At 54.7% G+C, this 12,094-nt stretch overlaps 1 protein-coding gene across 3 annotated transcripts in view; it reads left to right on the top strand.

Moving 5' to 3' along the window:
* The window catches only part of DPYSL2 (dihydropyrimidinase like 2), a 149,978-nt gene that overhangs the window by 122,976 nt on the left and 14,908 nt on the right, over positions 1 to 12,094 (top strand). For all 3 annotated transcript variants that reach the window (XM_051842554.2, XM_002709455.5, XM_070068271.1), the window contains exons 5-8: positions 173 to 234; positions 712 to 792; positions 1,233 to 1,301; positions 6,713 to 6,833. In XM_051842554.2, the coding sequence (XP_051698514.1) occupies positions 173 to 234; positions 712 to 792; positions 1,233 to 1,301; positions 6,713 to 6,833 (333 nt within the window). The remainder of the gene's footprint in view (positions 1 to 172; positions 235 to 711; positions 793 to 1,232; positions 1,302 to 6,712; positions 6,834 to 12,094) is intronic.

Here is a 12,094-nt window from a genome sequence, read left to right as displayed (position 1 = left end):
CCATGGTGCTCCCACAGTGACAAAATCTCCCTGCGACGCATTTCTCAAACGTATTCTTGCCATTAAGTGCTGCACGACTGTTAAAATTTCTTATTCCTTCCCAGATTGTGTTGGGTGGTGGTTTTGCTCTTAAACATCATGACCTAGCCTCTCTGTGTTGTTTGTCCTCCAGGGGTAAATTCCTTCCTTGTGTACATGGCTTTCAAAGATCGCTTTCAGCTAACCGACTCCCAGGTAAGACAGTGGGCACACTGGGGCCATGGCTGTCATGTGGGAGGCAGTGTCTGATGCAGGCACATCCCTTATCTCCTCGGGCAGTGGCTGGTGGATTGAGTTGCTGATATCATTTAGCCATTAGGGGAGTGTGAGCCCGGTGCCCTTGGCCCTGGGGCTGGTGCTCCACCGGCTCTGGACCTGAGCCTTGGTAGGGCCAACCATGGCACAGTGCAGCCGGGCAAGCCTCCCCTAACACATGGTGCATGTCGGGGGCTCATCCTTGAGCTTCTCACTCCTCACCCACATCCTTTTACCTGCATTGCCTCCATGAGTAACAGAGGATCCTCCTCTGCCCGACGTGGCCAGAAATGTCACCCTCAGGTCGTCAAAAAGTCTGGCTTCACAGAAGCAACTAAGGGGCACCGTCTCTTAGCTCACCAGCATGGTGGGGAGCTGGTTGTCCCGGTCTCTGACCCCTGTGCTCCTGTCTCTCAGATATATGAGGTCCTGAGTGTGATCCGGGATATCGGTGCCATCGCCCAAGTCCACGCGGAAAATGGTGACATCATCGCAGAGGTATGGGCTTTCTTCATCACCCGGGGCGGGGGGGCGAGTGGCAGGCACAAGACAGCCAGAGGCAGCTGAGTGTTCCCGTGCTATGAATGCTGGCACCATATGCACCTGCCTGTTGGGTGGACTGTGCCGATTCCTGTTCCACAGGGGGACTGTTTCTGCAGCTGCCTTGGGTGGGAGCTGGAACAACCCCCACACGCCTCCCTTGCTGTGGCTGCGGGTGGGGAAGACAGCAGCTTTCAGCACCCAGGGCATCAGCCGAGTGGTTTTGCAGGGCCATAACTGATGCTCAGACAGGACCGGGAACAGGGCAGAGAAGGGCCGAGTGGCCAGCAGTGCCATTTTCCCACCTTGCCAGGGCTGCCCTGGGCCTAGGTCTGTAGCTGTCGGAGCCCATGGGAGCCCGACTCTCCCTGACGCCTGGCTTTCTTTAATCCTTCCAGGAGCAGCAGAGGATCCTGGATCTGGGCATCACCGGCCCTGAAGGACACGTGCTCAGCCGGCCGGAGGAGGTGAATGTCCAAGAGCAGGATGTGTGCCGTGGTGCCCGTGGGCGCTGTGCCGAGCCTTGCGCCTTTGGAGAACAGGGCTCCTGTGTTGTTGACCTTGGTGTCTCTGAGAAGCCGTGGGTTGTGTGTGAGTGTGTGTGTGTGTGTGTGTGTGTGTATGTGTAGGTATGTGTGTGCATGGATGTGTATGTGTGTGTATTTGTGTGCATGTGCATGTGTGCGTGTGTATGTGTGTGCATGGGTGAAGTGCAGTGCTCGACTGACCAGGATGGCTCATTCAGCCCAAGACTCTCGTTCCTGTCTCTACTTCTCCAGGCCCTTTCTGGGGTGTCTGAGGCAAAGCTGGCAGAAGAGTGCTGGCTCATGCCTTTCTGCCTCAACAGTCTTACCAGCACCACAACCCGGGAAGGGGATCTGAAATGTCTGTGACGCCTAAGGGAATTACCCGTTTTTTCGTGGCAAGCCTGTGTGGGATAGAACGTAATGAGCAGGTTTGGTTGGCAAATGGTTTAAGATCGTGGAAGGAAAATGCAGAGCGGAGTCCCTGATGGTTCAGTGAGGAGGGTGCTCACGTCCCACCCCAGGGGATCCTGTCTGTGGCTTCCATGCCGCTGCCAGCCTGGCTTCTGTGACTGCTTTAGCCACCTGTTCTCAGAGTCAACCTCCTGAGGATGTTTAGGCACAGGGTGGCAGAAAATCATAGGCACCCTCAGTCCAGACCTCCCAGTAGTTGGTCCTGTGTTCGGCCTTGGACCAGTTTAGGGATCAGGCATCAGAGCTCAAGGACTCGGGGGGCAGAGGGCTGGCAGGGTTCCATGGTGCCAGCTTTCACAGCCCCCTTGCCTGTGCTGGGCACTGTGCTGATGTTCCCATTTCAGCTCCCCTGCTGTCCCGTGTGGGATCTGGGACACAGCTCTGCAGCTCCTGCACACAGCCCCAGAGTGCTCCCGTCCCTCGGCCTGCACCATGTGCCTCTGCCGGCCCTGCATGGGGGCTGCTGGGGCTGCACTGTGGTGGGACTCTCACCTCCATCCTCAAGTGAGGAGATGGCAGAGGGTGAAGTTTAGCGTCTGCCCGGTTACCTAAGCAGAGCTGGAGAGTGCAGTGTCCAGCCTGTTGCGTGCCTGTTCCCACAGTGCATGCTTGTGCGTGCATGTACATGGGTGTCCACTCACACACACACGCACATACAAGCACACCAGCCCAAGCTCAGCTGGGCCTCATCAGGGAGTGTACTCTCGGCTTTGTCCAGTGTACTGATGGAGGCCTGTACCCGCGGCGCTGATGGCACAGTTAGGGGAGACGAAGCTGCTGTCTGAGAAGAGCAAAGCTGCGTACCCGGCTACGTGAGGCTTCTTCCGCCTGCGTGAGTGTCCCAGGGCTGGCTTCCCTTTTTCTTCTGCTGTCTGCAGAGCAGAACACAAAAGCAGGAAGAAAGCCCACCCTGGGGTTTCCGGAAAGGAGAAAGCTCTCGGAGAGGTGGTGTTCTGGTGGCTGCTTTGACCAGAAAAATGAAAACCACTTTTACCTGGTTCAGATCAGGACGTTTCACTTCTGGCAATTGCTGCACTGAAAATGACAGCTCCCTGGCAGCCAATCGGAGAAGCTCCTTGGAGAGCGGGCAGTTGGGGGAGCGTACCAATCCCGGAGTGGGCACTTGCGGGGAGGCTCCATCGGGGAGTCTGTTTCCCAGCTGATCCGGAGGCACCAGTCACCTGTGGCAGCCTGAGTCATTTCCTCCTGACGGTAGCCCTGGGAGATGAGGAGAGTAGTGGGGAGTTTTAGAGGCTGAGCCAGATTAGAACTGGCACCCCCAGGCACCGTTGGCACTTCTCCTCGGCTGCTGGCGATTATTTTTCAGTTTGTCAAGAGGGAATCTGTGTGTGTTAACCCCCTGCGGGCACCATAAAGAGTGAAACGTGGAAGCACTCCGAGTGACTGTGAGCTTTCCAGTTCAGTGAGGGAGATTGTGCTAATGCACGTGAAGTGGTCGTGGGCGGCATGGGCCACAGCAACTCCTCTATCCTGTCCAGCACGGGCATCGTGGTGGATGACTTGAATCTGAACTTTCCGGAGCCTGGTCCTGCCCTTGTAGGCTTTTCCTCCCAGCCCACCCTGTGAGACTGCCTGGTAGGGTTTTCCCTGGGTTGCTCTGAGAAGCTGGGAGAGGAGAGGGTGGAGAAGGTGGGAATTAGTCACCAGGCTTGGCCGTGATGGAGTGAATGGGTGAGCATGTTTCTGATCCAGGCAGAGCCAGGTCCCATGGGTGCAGCGGGGCGAATGAGAAGCCATCCTTTCTGAAAGGGACTCGAGGTGAGCTGGGGGGAGAGAGGCAGGTAGGAAGTGTGCAGGATGGAACCTGATGCGGCTGGGAGCGGGTAATGGTTGTGAGACCCTGGTGGCTGGGAAGAGAGCGGGGACTCCAGGTGGGGTCCTGAAGAGTCCTTCACAGGAGAGGGGACCTCCCAATGGGGCCTCACAGAAGGAGGATGCAGGGGGTGGAGAGGGGCAGGGCTCTCGGGGGCATGTGGCGTGCTGGTACTGCTGTGTTCCCTGGGCAGGTCGTTTTCCGCTCTGGGCTTTGGGTGGTCTCATCTTTAAAAGCAGAATCCTGAGAGCTCTGTAATAAGGCAGAGATTTTATTTTAAACTACCATACTGGTTTACTTTTTTAAAGATTTATTTATTTATTTGAAAGGCAGTGAGAGAGAGAGAGAGAGAGAAAGAGATCTTTCTTTCATCTGCTGGTTCACTCCCCAAATGGCTGTGTGTGCGCACACACATACACGCACACACACACACACACACACACTAAATGCAGGAGCCAGGAACTCCATCAGGGTCTCCCACATGCTAGGCCTAGCAGGTGCATTAGCAGGGAGCTGGATTGGAAGCAGAGCAGCCCTGATTGACATGGCCTCCACCATAGGGATTCTGCTGTTGCAAGTGATGGCTTACTGTAACTCTTTGGCACACCTGCCCCATCACACTATTTTCATAATTTCCAAGTGCTATTATTTAGATCAGAGTTCAGTGTTGTATAAAATAGTGTATGTCTTGTATCTGAGGCATACACACACAAACACAGAAGGGTCAGATGTTCTGGGGAGTAGAGTTTAAAGGACCTTCTCTTCCAATGAGCTGCATTTTGGATCCACTTTGCCCAGTGCTGGGCCTCTTACCTCTTGGGGTGGGAGTGGAATCTGAATTGAACTCCCAGCTGAATCTGAGCAAATGGGATCCCAGTAGCCGGAGTCGTCCCACCAAGGAGACCAGTCTTCCTGGCAGCCAGTCTCAAGGGCAGGGCCCTGGTGTAAGCAGTGCCTTGCTTGTTGTACCCCTAGTTAGTACCATGACACACCCTAGTTAGTGTGCCTGACAGTCCTGGCGTGTGCCTGTGGCTCATGCACAGTTATTAATAGTGTGTCTTTTCACCTTCACAAGTGTCAGTCCTGGGACAAGCTGTCGGCTCATCACCGGCATGGCTGCAAAGTGCTGGGGATTCTGGCTGAGCCCCCGGCACACTTCACCCCGCTGAGACTCCGCCCGGCGCTGGGGCCAAGGAGAGGGAGGGCCCGTCCTCAGCTATTCCAGGAATTGGAAACAGCTTGGGTGTTCTGTGAGCTTTGTCAAGGGCCATTGGCACGGCCTGTGGATTTCTAGACATCTGTCTTCATGGAGCCCAGCAGGCCAAAGGCAGTTGAGTGAGCTTGTCTTAGTTTATGTTATACTAGATCAGGTTACTTGTTAATGCAGGGAGCTATAGATCAATCTCCATAGCCTAGCTAAGTTAATTTAGGCAGGAGCTCAGTTATTTTTTGTGAAAAATAACAGCTCTGGGCGGAACCGCCCAGTTTTAGTGCCATTAACATAAAATGAAATCATTTGTTTGCTCAGCAAGCAGTTTTGAGCACTTGCTGTGAACCAGGAGCCACAGTGGGAACTCCTGGGGTGGGGCTTGGAAGGTACCAAGAGTCAGACCCAGCTTCTCCCTTCAGAGTTCAAATCACGGAGTTTGGCCAGGACTCGGGAGGAAACCAGTGGCGTTATTTTTATTTTTTTACCTGAAAGGCAGAGAGAGGAGACTGTCTGTCTCCAGGTCTACCTCCCAGATGCCCACAACAGCCAGAGCCAGGCCAAGTGGAAGCCTGGAGCCTGGAACTCAACCCAGGCCTCCCGTATGAGTTGCAGGGACCCAAGTACTTGAGGCGTCATCTGCTGCCACCCCGGGTGTGCTCCAGCAAGAAGCTGGATCGGGAACAGAGTGTCCAGGACTTTGTGAAGCACTTTGATATGGAGTATGGGGTCCCAGGTGTGACCCATTCACTGTACCACACGCGCATGCCACCAATGACTTTTGAAAGATGTTTATTTTCATCTACTTGAAGAGAAAGCGAGCGATATCTCCCATCTACTGGTTCACTCCCCAAGGTTGTGCCAGACCAAAACCAGGAGCCCAGGTCTCTATCTGGCTCTCACGCGTGGGTGGCAGGCCCCAAGGCCTTGAGCTGTCACCTGCTGCCTCCCCAGATGCACTAGCAGGAAGACGGGTCAGAAGCAGGGTAGCCGGGACTCGACCTGGCACTCCCGTACTCACCTCCCAAGTGGTGGCTCAACCCGCTGCACCACAGCGCCAGCCACCAGGGGCTTTTTGTGATACTGTACCATCCTCTCCTCTGCCCGTCATACACACTGCTGAATCTCTACATACGACACGACTCGGTCCTGGGAGTCTTGCCTAATTAGGTGTTTGGGGTTTTTGAAAAGTCCATGACTGAAGCATTAGGTTTAGAGAACCAGATAATTGTTTAGAACCGTTCTCCTATCTCGTGCCCAAGGTCGTACCCAGCTGGGGCTGGCCAGCCAGGGTCATGTTTCACACACAGGGGGCTCACTGCCTTCTCAGAGCCCTGTGAGGTCGCGTTGTCTCGGGGGCTGACTCTGGCTGGCATTTTGGTGAGCATCTGACGGAAGCCCTGTCCCCCAGATCCCATCACTGAATGTCTTGCCTCGAGACTAGGGATGCCGAAAGCAAAAGCCAGTGGCTGTGCATGCGTGGTGGGTCTCAAATGTTAGCAAACATAAAATCACGGAGACTGTCGACAGCCGCGGTGTTAGGTGCTGCCCCTGGGGATTCTGGTCTGTGAGCCTGGGCAGGGCCTGGGAATCTGCATTTCTTAGAGACTCCAGGCTGATCCTGATGCTGCAGGCTCGCTGACCACACTTGGAGAAGGATCAGGACAAAGTCAGCCTGGTCGTTGCTGCTACGGAATAGGGGGTGATGGCTGAGTCAGTGTCACCCACCCTGCAGTGCCTCTTGGGACAGAGCCTCGGGGACACAGCGGTTTCTCTCTTGCTGGGTGGGGATAAAGGCGGGGTGGGCTGGGTTCTCATGCTTGCTCTGCTGTTCTGTAGGTGGAGGCTGAAGCGGTGAACCGTTCCATCACCATTGCCAACCAGACCAACTGCCCCCTGTACATCACCAAGGTGATGAGCAAGAGTGCTGCTGAAGTCATCGCCCAGGCCCGGAAAAAGGGTGAGCGCTCTGGGCCCGGCTCTCTGGCTGTGGGGTGGGGCGGGGGTGGGGGGAATCCGCAGGGCACCAGGCGAGGGCTCCTGTTCCAGACCCTCACGCCAAGTGGGCCTCTTTCATCACGTTCCAGCATTAACCTAATTACAGCCGGGCGAGGCAGGGAGCTCCTGTTTCCTTCCTTTGTTCCACTGTGGCCTTGTTCCTAGCTATTTAAAGCCACGCGCACAGCAAAGGCTGGGTGGGCAGGCCCCCCGCCCCCGCCCCATAGAGTAGTTGGGTTAGCTGGACGCAGCCTAAATAAACACACACACACACAGATGACGTCCATTTCCGTCTGCATTAGTACCCTTGTGGGGAGCATGGTTTTGTGAACCCCTTGTGTGCTGGTGCTTTCCTCCCAGGTAGGTAGGAGAGCCCTGTGGGGAGTGGGGCGGCTCTGGGCCCAGACACTGTCCCGGGCAGTTTTCTGGTGCTCAGCTTACACCCTGTCCATAAGCTCTGTCCCTACCTGGGCTGCAGTCGCTTCTCTGTTAATTACCAGGGAGTCCATTGAGAATGTTCTTGGAAACTGATTCGCTAAGTGCAACTCCCAGTGCGTCCCCTAGGGCCGTTCCGTGGAGTACCTTATACCTGGTGAAAGCGGCGGAGCCCTGCTGTCACCTGCCCCTGACCATGAATTTGGGTCGTCCCACCTCTTGTTGCATGCTTGTGGTCAGTCCATGCACAGAGAGCCCGAGAGCATGCGGTTGACTTTGGGGGTGGATCTTAGCTTGCCGGATCTGAAACGCACTTTGTCTAAATGACCCCTTTCTTTTCATTCTCCCTGTGATGTCCCGCACCGCTTGGCCTCTCTGTGCCTGTCGTCACTGTGTCTCCAGCTCTCTGCCTCTTCCCCCTGCGTTTGTGTGCTGTTCTCATTCTTTAGACTCTGTCCTAGCCTCCTAATTTCTCTCAGGCTCTTTCTTTGTCCCTAAGCAAGGGAGCGATTTGACCTCTGTGACTGTCTCTGCTTCTCCATGGGATGTCATCCACATGGATCGAGGAAGGCTGGCGGGTGGCTCGGTGCAAGCCCTGGAACAGATTGCTCAATGACCACTGAGTCATCTTGTCCCGAGAGATGATGGCTTCCAGGCGGACCCAGCAGTTCATAGCCCTTTCTTTGAATCTCTCCAGAGGCCTCTGTGCTTTGTAGAGAAGGGTTCCTGTGTTACCGACTTCTTGGACACCTGCCCTCTCCTGGCCGCCGGAGGAATTGCCTTCATCTCAAACCAGCCATCTACTGAGAGCCGGCTTTGCCCTTGTCTTTCTGGGGACATTATGATGCTGACGGCGTCCCGTCCGTAGCTCTGTGTCACCCAGGCTCTCATTTGCAAGGCAGCTGGGCGTATGAGGGATCCTCCTCTTCACTGATGGCTGTCACAGCACTGCTGCTTCTGGGTAGCGTAGGGACGGTTGGCAGTGTGAAAGGGGTCAGGAGGGGTGGCTTATTTTGTGGATTTTACCAGCCATGCTGTACCCAGATGAGAAGAAGAAACCAAGCATTGTAACGCAATTTTGCCCTTGTTGAGGGAGAGTTTACTGTACGTTCAGTTGCCCACTTAGCTGTCCAAACTGGTGGGCAGAGGGGTCCAGCCTCTCACCAGACCTCGGCTGGGACAGGTGGAGCCGAGGAGCTGCCCTGCCAGCGACACCAGAGCCCTTTCTCCTGTGTGTGCAGCTGGGGGATGCTATTGCAGCATCTACTTCCGCTCCGGCACTCCGACTCGGTGCCAGTGCCCTCTCTGTTGTCTTTGGAACTTTGGAGCCTGGGTGTGTCCTGGAGGCCGAGCACCAGGAGGGGACGCCTGCACTCTGTTCTGGCCTAGCACCTTCCGGGTGTGAGCCCCACCGTGCTCACGCCCTGATTCCCAGAGTGGCTTCTGCATCCAGACTGTCGCCCTTTAGTCCTTGAGAGTCTTAGCTCGACACAAACCTGAGCTGCCGGAAAGGAATTCCGGTGCATTCCGGTGTGGACAAGCAAGAACGGGCTAAGTTCCCCGGCACATGAGGCTCGCTCTCGTCCTGTTGGGAGGCAGCCCAGGCAGGGGTTTTCCATTTTGTTCTTCTTTGCAGCTGAGTAAACGGAAGCTCAGAGCTGGTGAAAGGTGGAACTGGGGCTGGCTCGCTGGGCGTTGAGTTCAGGCCCAGGTAGCCCTGTTGGTGTCTGACCTCGTGGTTTGAGAGTATTTTCATATGGGGAATCCGTGGGAGCTGTGTCTGCCGGGGTTTACTTTCTCAGCAGACCTGGGAGAAACTGGAGCCCAACACTCAGTGGAGGCCTGGCTAATGCCGAAGCAAGGATCCCCAAATGACCAAGAGAACAGTGCCAGGTTGTGTTAAGGTTTTACTGCCTGAGATCAATATCTTGTCGCAGGTCAAACCCTAGCTTCCCTGTGCACCAAACCTCGTGATGTGGAGCTGCTTCCGTATCATCTCTACTCTCAGTTTCCCGTCTCCCAGGGGTGGCTCACTCCCAGCATAATGCTATTTAAATGAGATAATGCTGGTGAAGATGCGTGTAGTCACTGTTAACAAATTATGATCATGATAAAAGAATGAAGGCCTGCTGTCGCTTCCCCATTCGTGGAGGAACGACACAGGACCCTGCGCTGTTCTTTTGTCTGCTCGGCCCTTCCCGGGTTTGCTGCTGGTTCTTCCCGGGTTGGCTGCCGACCCCTCCACCTCCGTGGAGGGGCGGCTCCCCCTGCCACTTTACCCACTTCCGCGGGGGAGCGGCATACCGCCGGCCGGCTCTCTCAGGGGCCGCTCAGATGTTATCCGGATGTTCCTGGTGCATGTTGTCTCTCTCTTCCTTTATAGTCCTCTTCCACCAATCCCAACTCTGCTACCCACACGCCGAGCACGCTGCTCTCCTCCAATCAGGAGCAGGATCAGCTCCTGCAGCTCATCAGTCAAACTGGCGAGAGGCAGCTGCGTAGAAGTTGTTTACTCCTCTCCCAGCGCCATATTGTGGGAGAGCAGATGCATAGAATAAGTCTTAATTCCAGTAACTTAGTCTAGTCCGAGTTGCTCCCCACAGCCTGCCATGACCTTGAGCTTGTTAGACAAGCAGAGCAGAAGCCTGCTGACCTGGGCTAAGAACTGTTGGCTAAGGTTTGTCTGTCTCCTGCGGGTGGGTTCTGATGGCCCCCAGAGGCGAATGGGAGGCACTGCCAGCCTCCTGGCACCCCACTTCTTCATCTGTGAAGTGGGGAGGTTCTTCATTTCGTCAGTGGACTTTGCCTAGGTGATGCTGTAGGCCTTTGTACCTTCACTCGCTGGGGAGGGAACCCATGCTGTCAGAGAAGTGTCAGCCCCAGCTTCCGGGGAGCCCTCAGTCTCCCTCAGTAACTGCTAGCTGTTGTGAGTCAGAATCCTGCCGATGGCGGGACAACGACGGGATGGCAATGCCTAGTGATCCCTGGCTGCCTCCCCACCCAGACACTGCAGCAGGAAGCACTGTGGTCACAGGCACACCTGTCTCCCCAGAGGTCCGCCACCTCCACCTCTCCTGGCTTCAACCCCGCTTGCAGATAAGGAAATGAAAACACAGCCAGCACCAGATGGTACTCTTGAAAAAGACTTCGCCATCCATTGGGTTAGTAGGCTCATCTCATGGAAGAGAAATGGAAATGCAGAAGTCGAGCCTCTGGCCCCTGGTCATCCGGCCTGTGGGAAACAGAATCACGACTCCAGGCTCTCGGTCAGCTGTCTTTGCACTGAGAATCTCCTGTGGGAGTTTCTCCTCTCGGCTGGGCTCCCTTAGCCTGCATCTGGTCCACGTGTGAGATCTAGCATGGCCGACGATGCCTTCCATGTGTGAATGGTAGCCCGTGGGCAGTGCTTAGTGACCTCATCTGGTGGACATCTTCATCCTCCTCCTTACCACACCCCACCCCACCCCTGCACACTAGATGCAGAAATATTCAGAACAGTTGTAGCGACAGCTGAGGGCCATTAAGCGCTGGAAGCCCCAGTTCCAGATGAGATGTCCTATGTTCTGTGGGCCAGTTGGAATGGCTTGGGCACCTTGAGAAGGGCCTCTGAGGACCACTCCAACCTGAGGACGGACCTTAGTGTTCAGCTCATGCACCGCATAGTACTCTTGAGCCTAGAATTCGGATTGAGAGTAGCAGGTGGGTTGGGTTGCGAATGTCATGAAGTCTCACCAAATACTGTATTAGTCAAGGCGATCCAGAGAAACAGAAGCAAAGAGAGGGAGGGAGGGAGAGGTGTAGGTGGGGGAGAAAGATTGATCGATTGATCAATTGATCAATTGGTTGTAGAGAGTTTTTTTCCCCCTAGAATTGGCCTGCCTGTTTGTAGGGCTGACAGGTGTGAAATCTGCAGGGTGGACCAGGTTGGAGACCTGGGAGGGTGATGTGGCCGCCAGAAGCTGAAGGCTGTGTGGAGGCCGGATTCTGTCCCATCAATGCTTCACTTTAACAGCAGATTGCCTGAGGTTGAGGATTTCCTTTGTACTCTAATTCAGCTACTTGTGGATGAGATCCTGGGTTTTGTTTACAGCCATCACGGCTCTGCACCTGTAGGAAGGCACTCTTTAGGGCAGACATAGACATTTTGGGTCTTTTATGGGGTTCTTGACGTATTTATGGGGTCCCTGAGCTCATTCTTTCCTTACTTTGTGCAGCACAATTAGGGCCAACCAACTAATACTGTTATACTCATTGATTTGACAAAAGTGCTTTTTTTAAAAAACAGATTTATTTATTTATTTGAAAGAGTTACACAGAGACAGGGAGAGATAGAGAGAGCTCTTCCAACGGCTGGTTCACTCCCCAGATGGCCACAACAGCGAGAGCTGGGCCAGGCGGAAGAAAGGAGCTTTATCCCAGTCTCCCACATGAGTGGCAGCGGCCCAGGCACTTGGGTCATCTTCCACTGCTTTTCCCAGGCCATTAGCAGGGAGCTGGATTGGAAGTAGAGGAGCCGGCATATAAACTGGCATCCATGTGGGGTGCGACTTTTACTGCTACGCTACAATGCTGGGTCCTGACAAAAATGTTCTAAGATGTCAAATCCACGGGATCTCAGAACCTTGCCTCTTACATGTATTTGGAGTGTGCAGGATTGATATTTGTGTATCTTTATTGCACCATCAGGCCGTGGACTACCAGTGCTCTCTTTACTACTGGAAATATCCTCTTTCATGCCTTTAAGTTGAATCACATTAGAGAGCTGATTCCCAAAACCCCAGCACCAAT

The sequence above is a fragment of the Oryctolagus cuniculus genome, chromosome 2 (genome assembly GCF_964237555.1).
Source record: "Oryctolagus cuniculus chromosome 2, mOryCun1.1, whole genome shotgun sequence".
Lineage (NCBI taxonomy): Eukaryota > Metazoa > Chordata > Mammalia > Lagomorpha > Leporidae > Oryctolagus > Oryctolagus cuniculus.
Note: the sequence above shows the minus strand (reverse complement) of the source record. Positions and strands in the feature narration are given on the sequence as shown.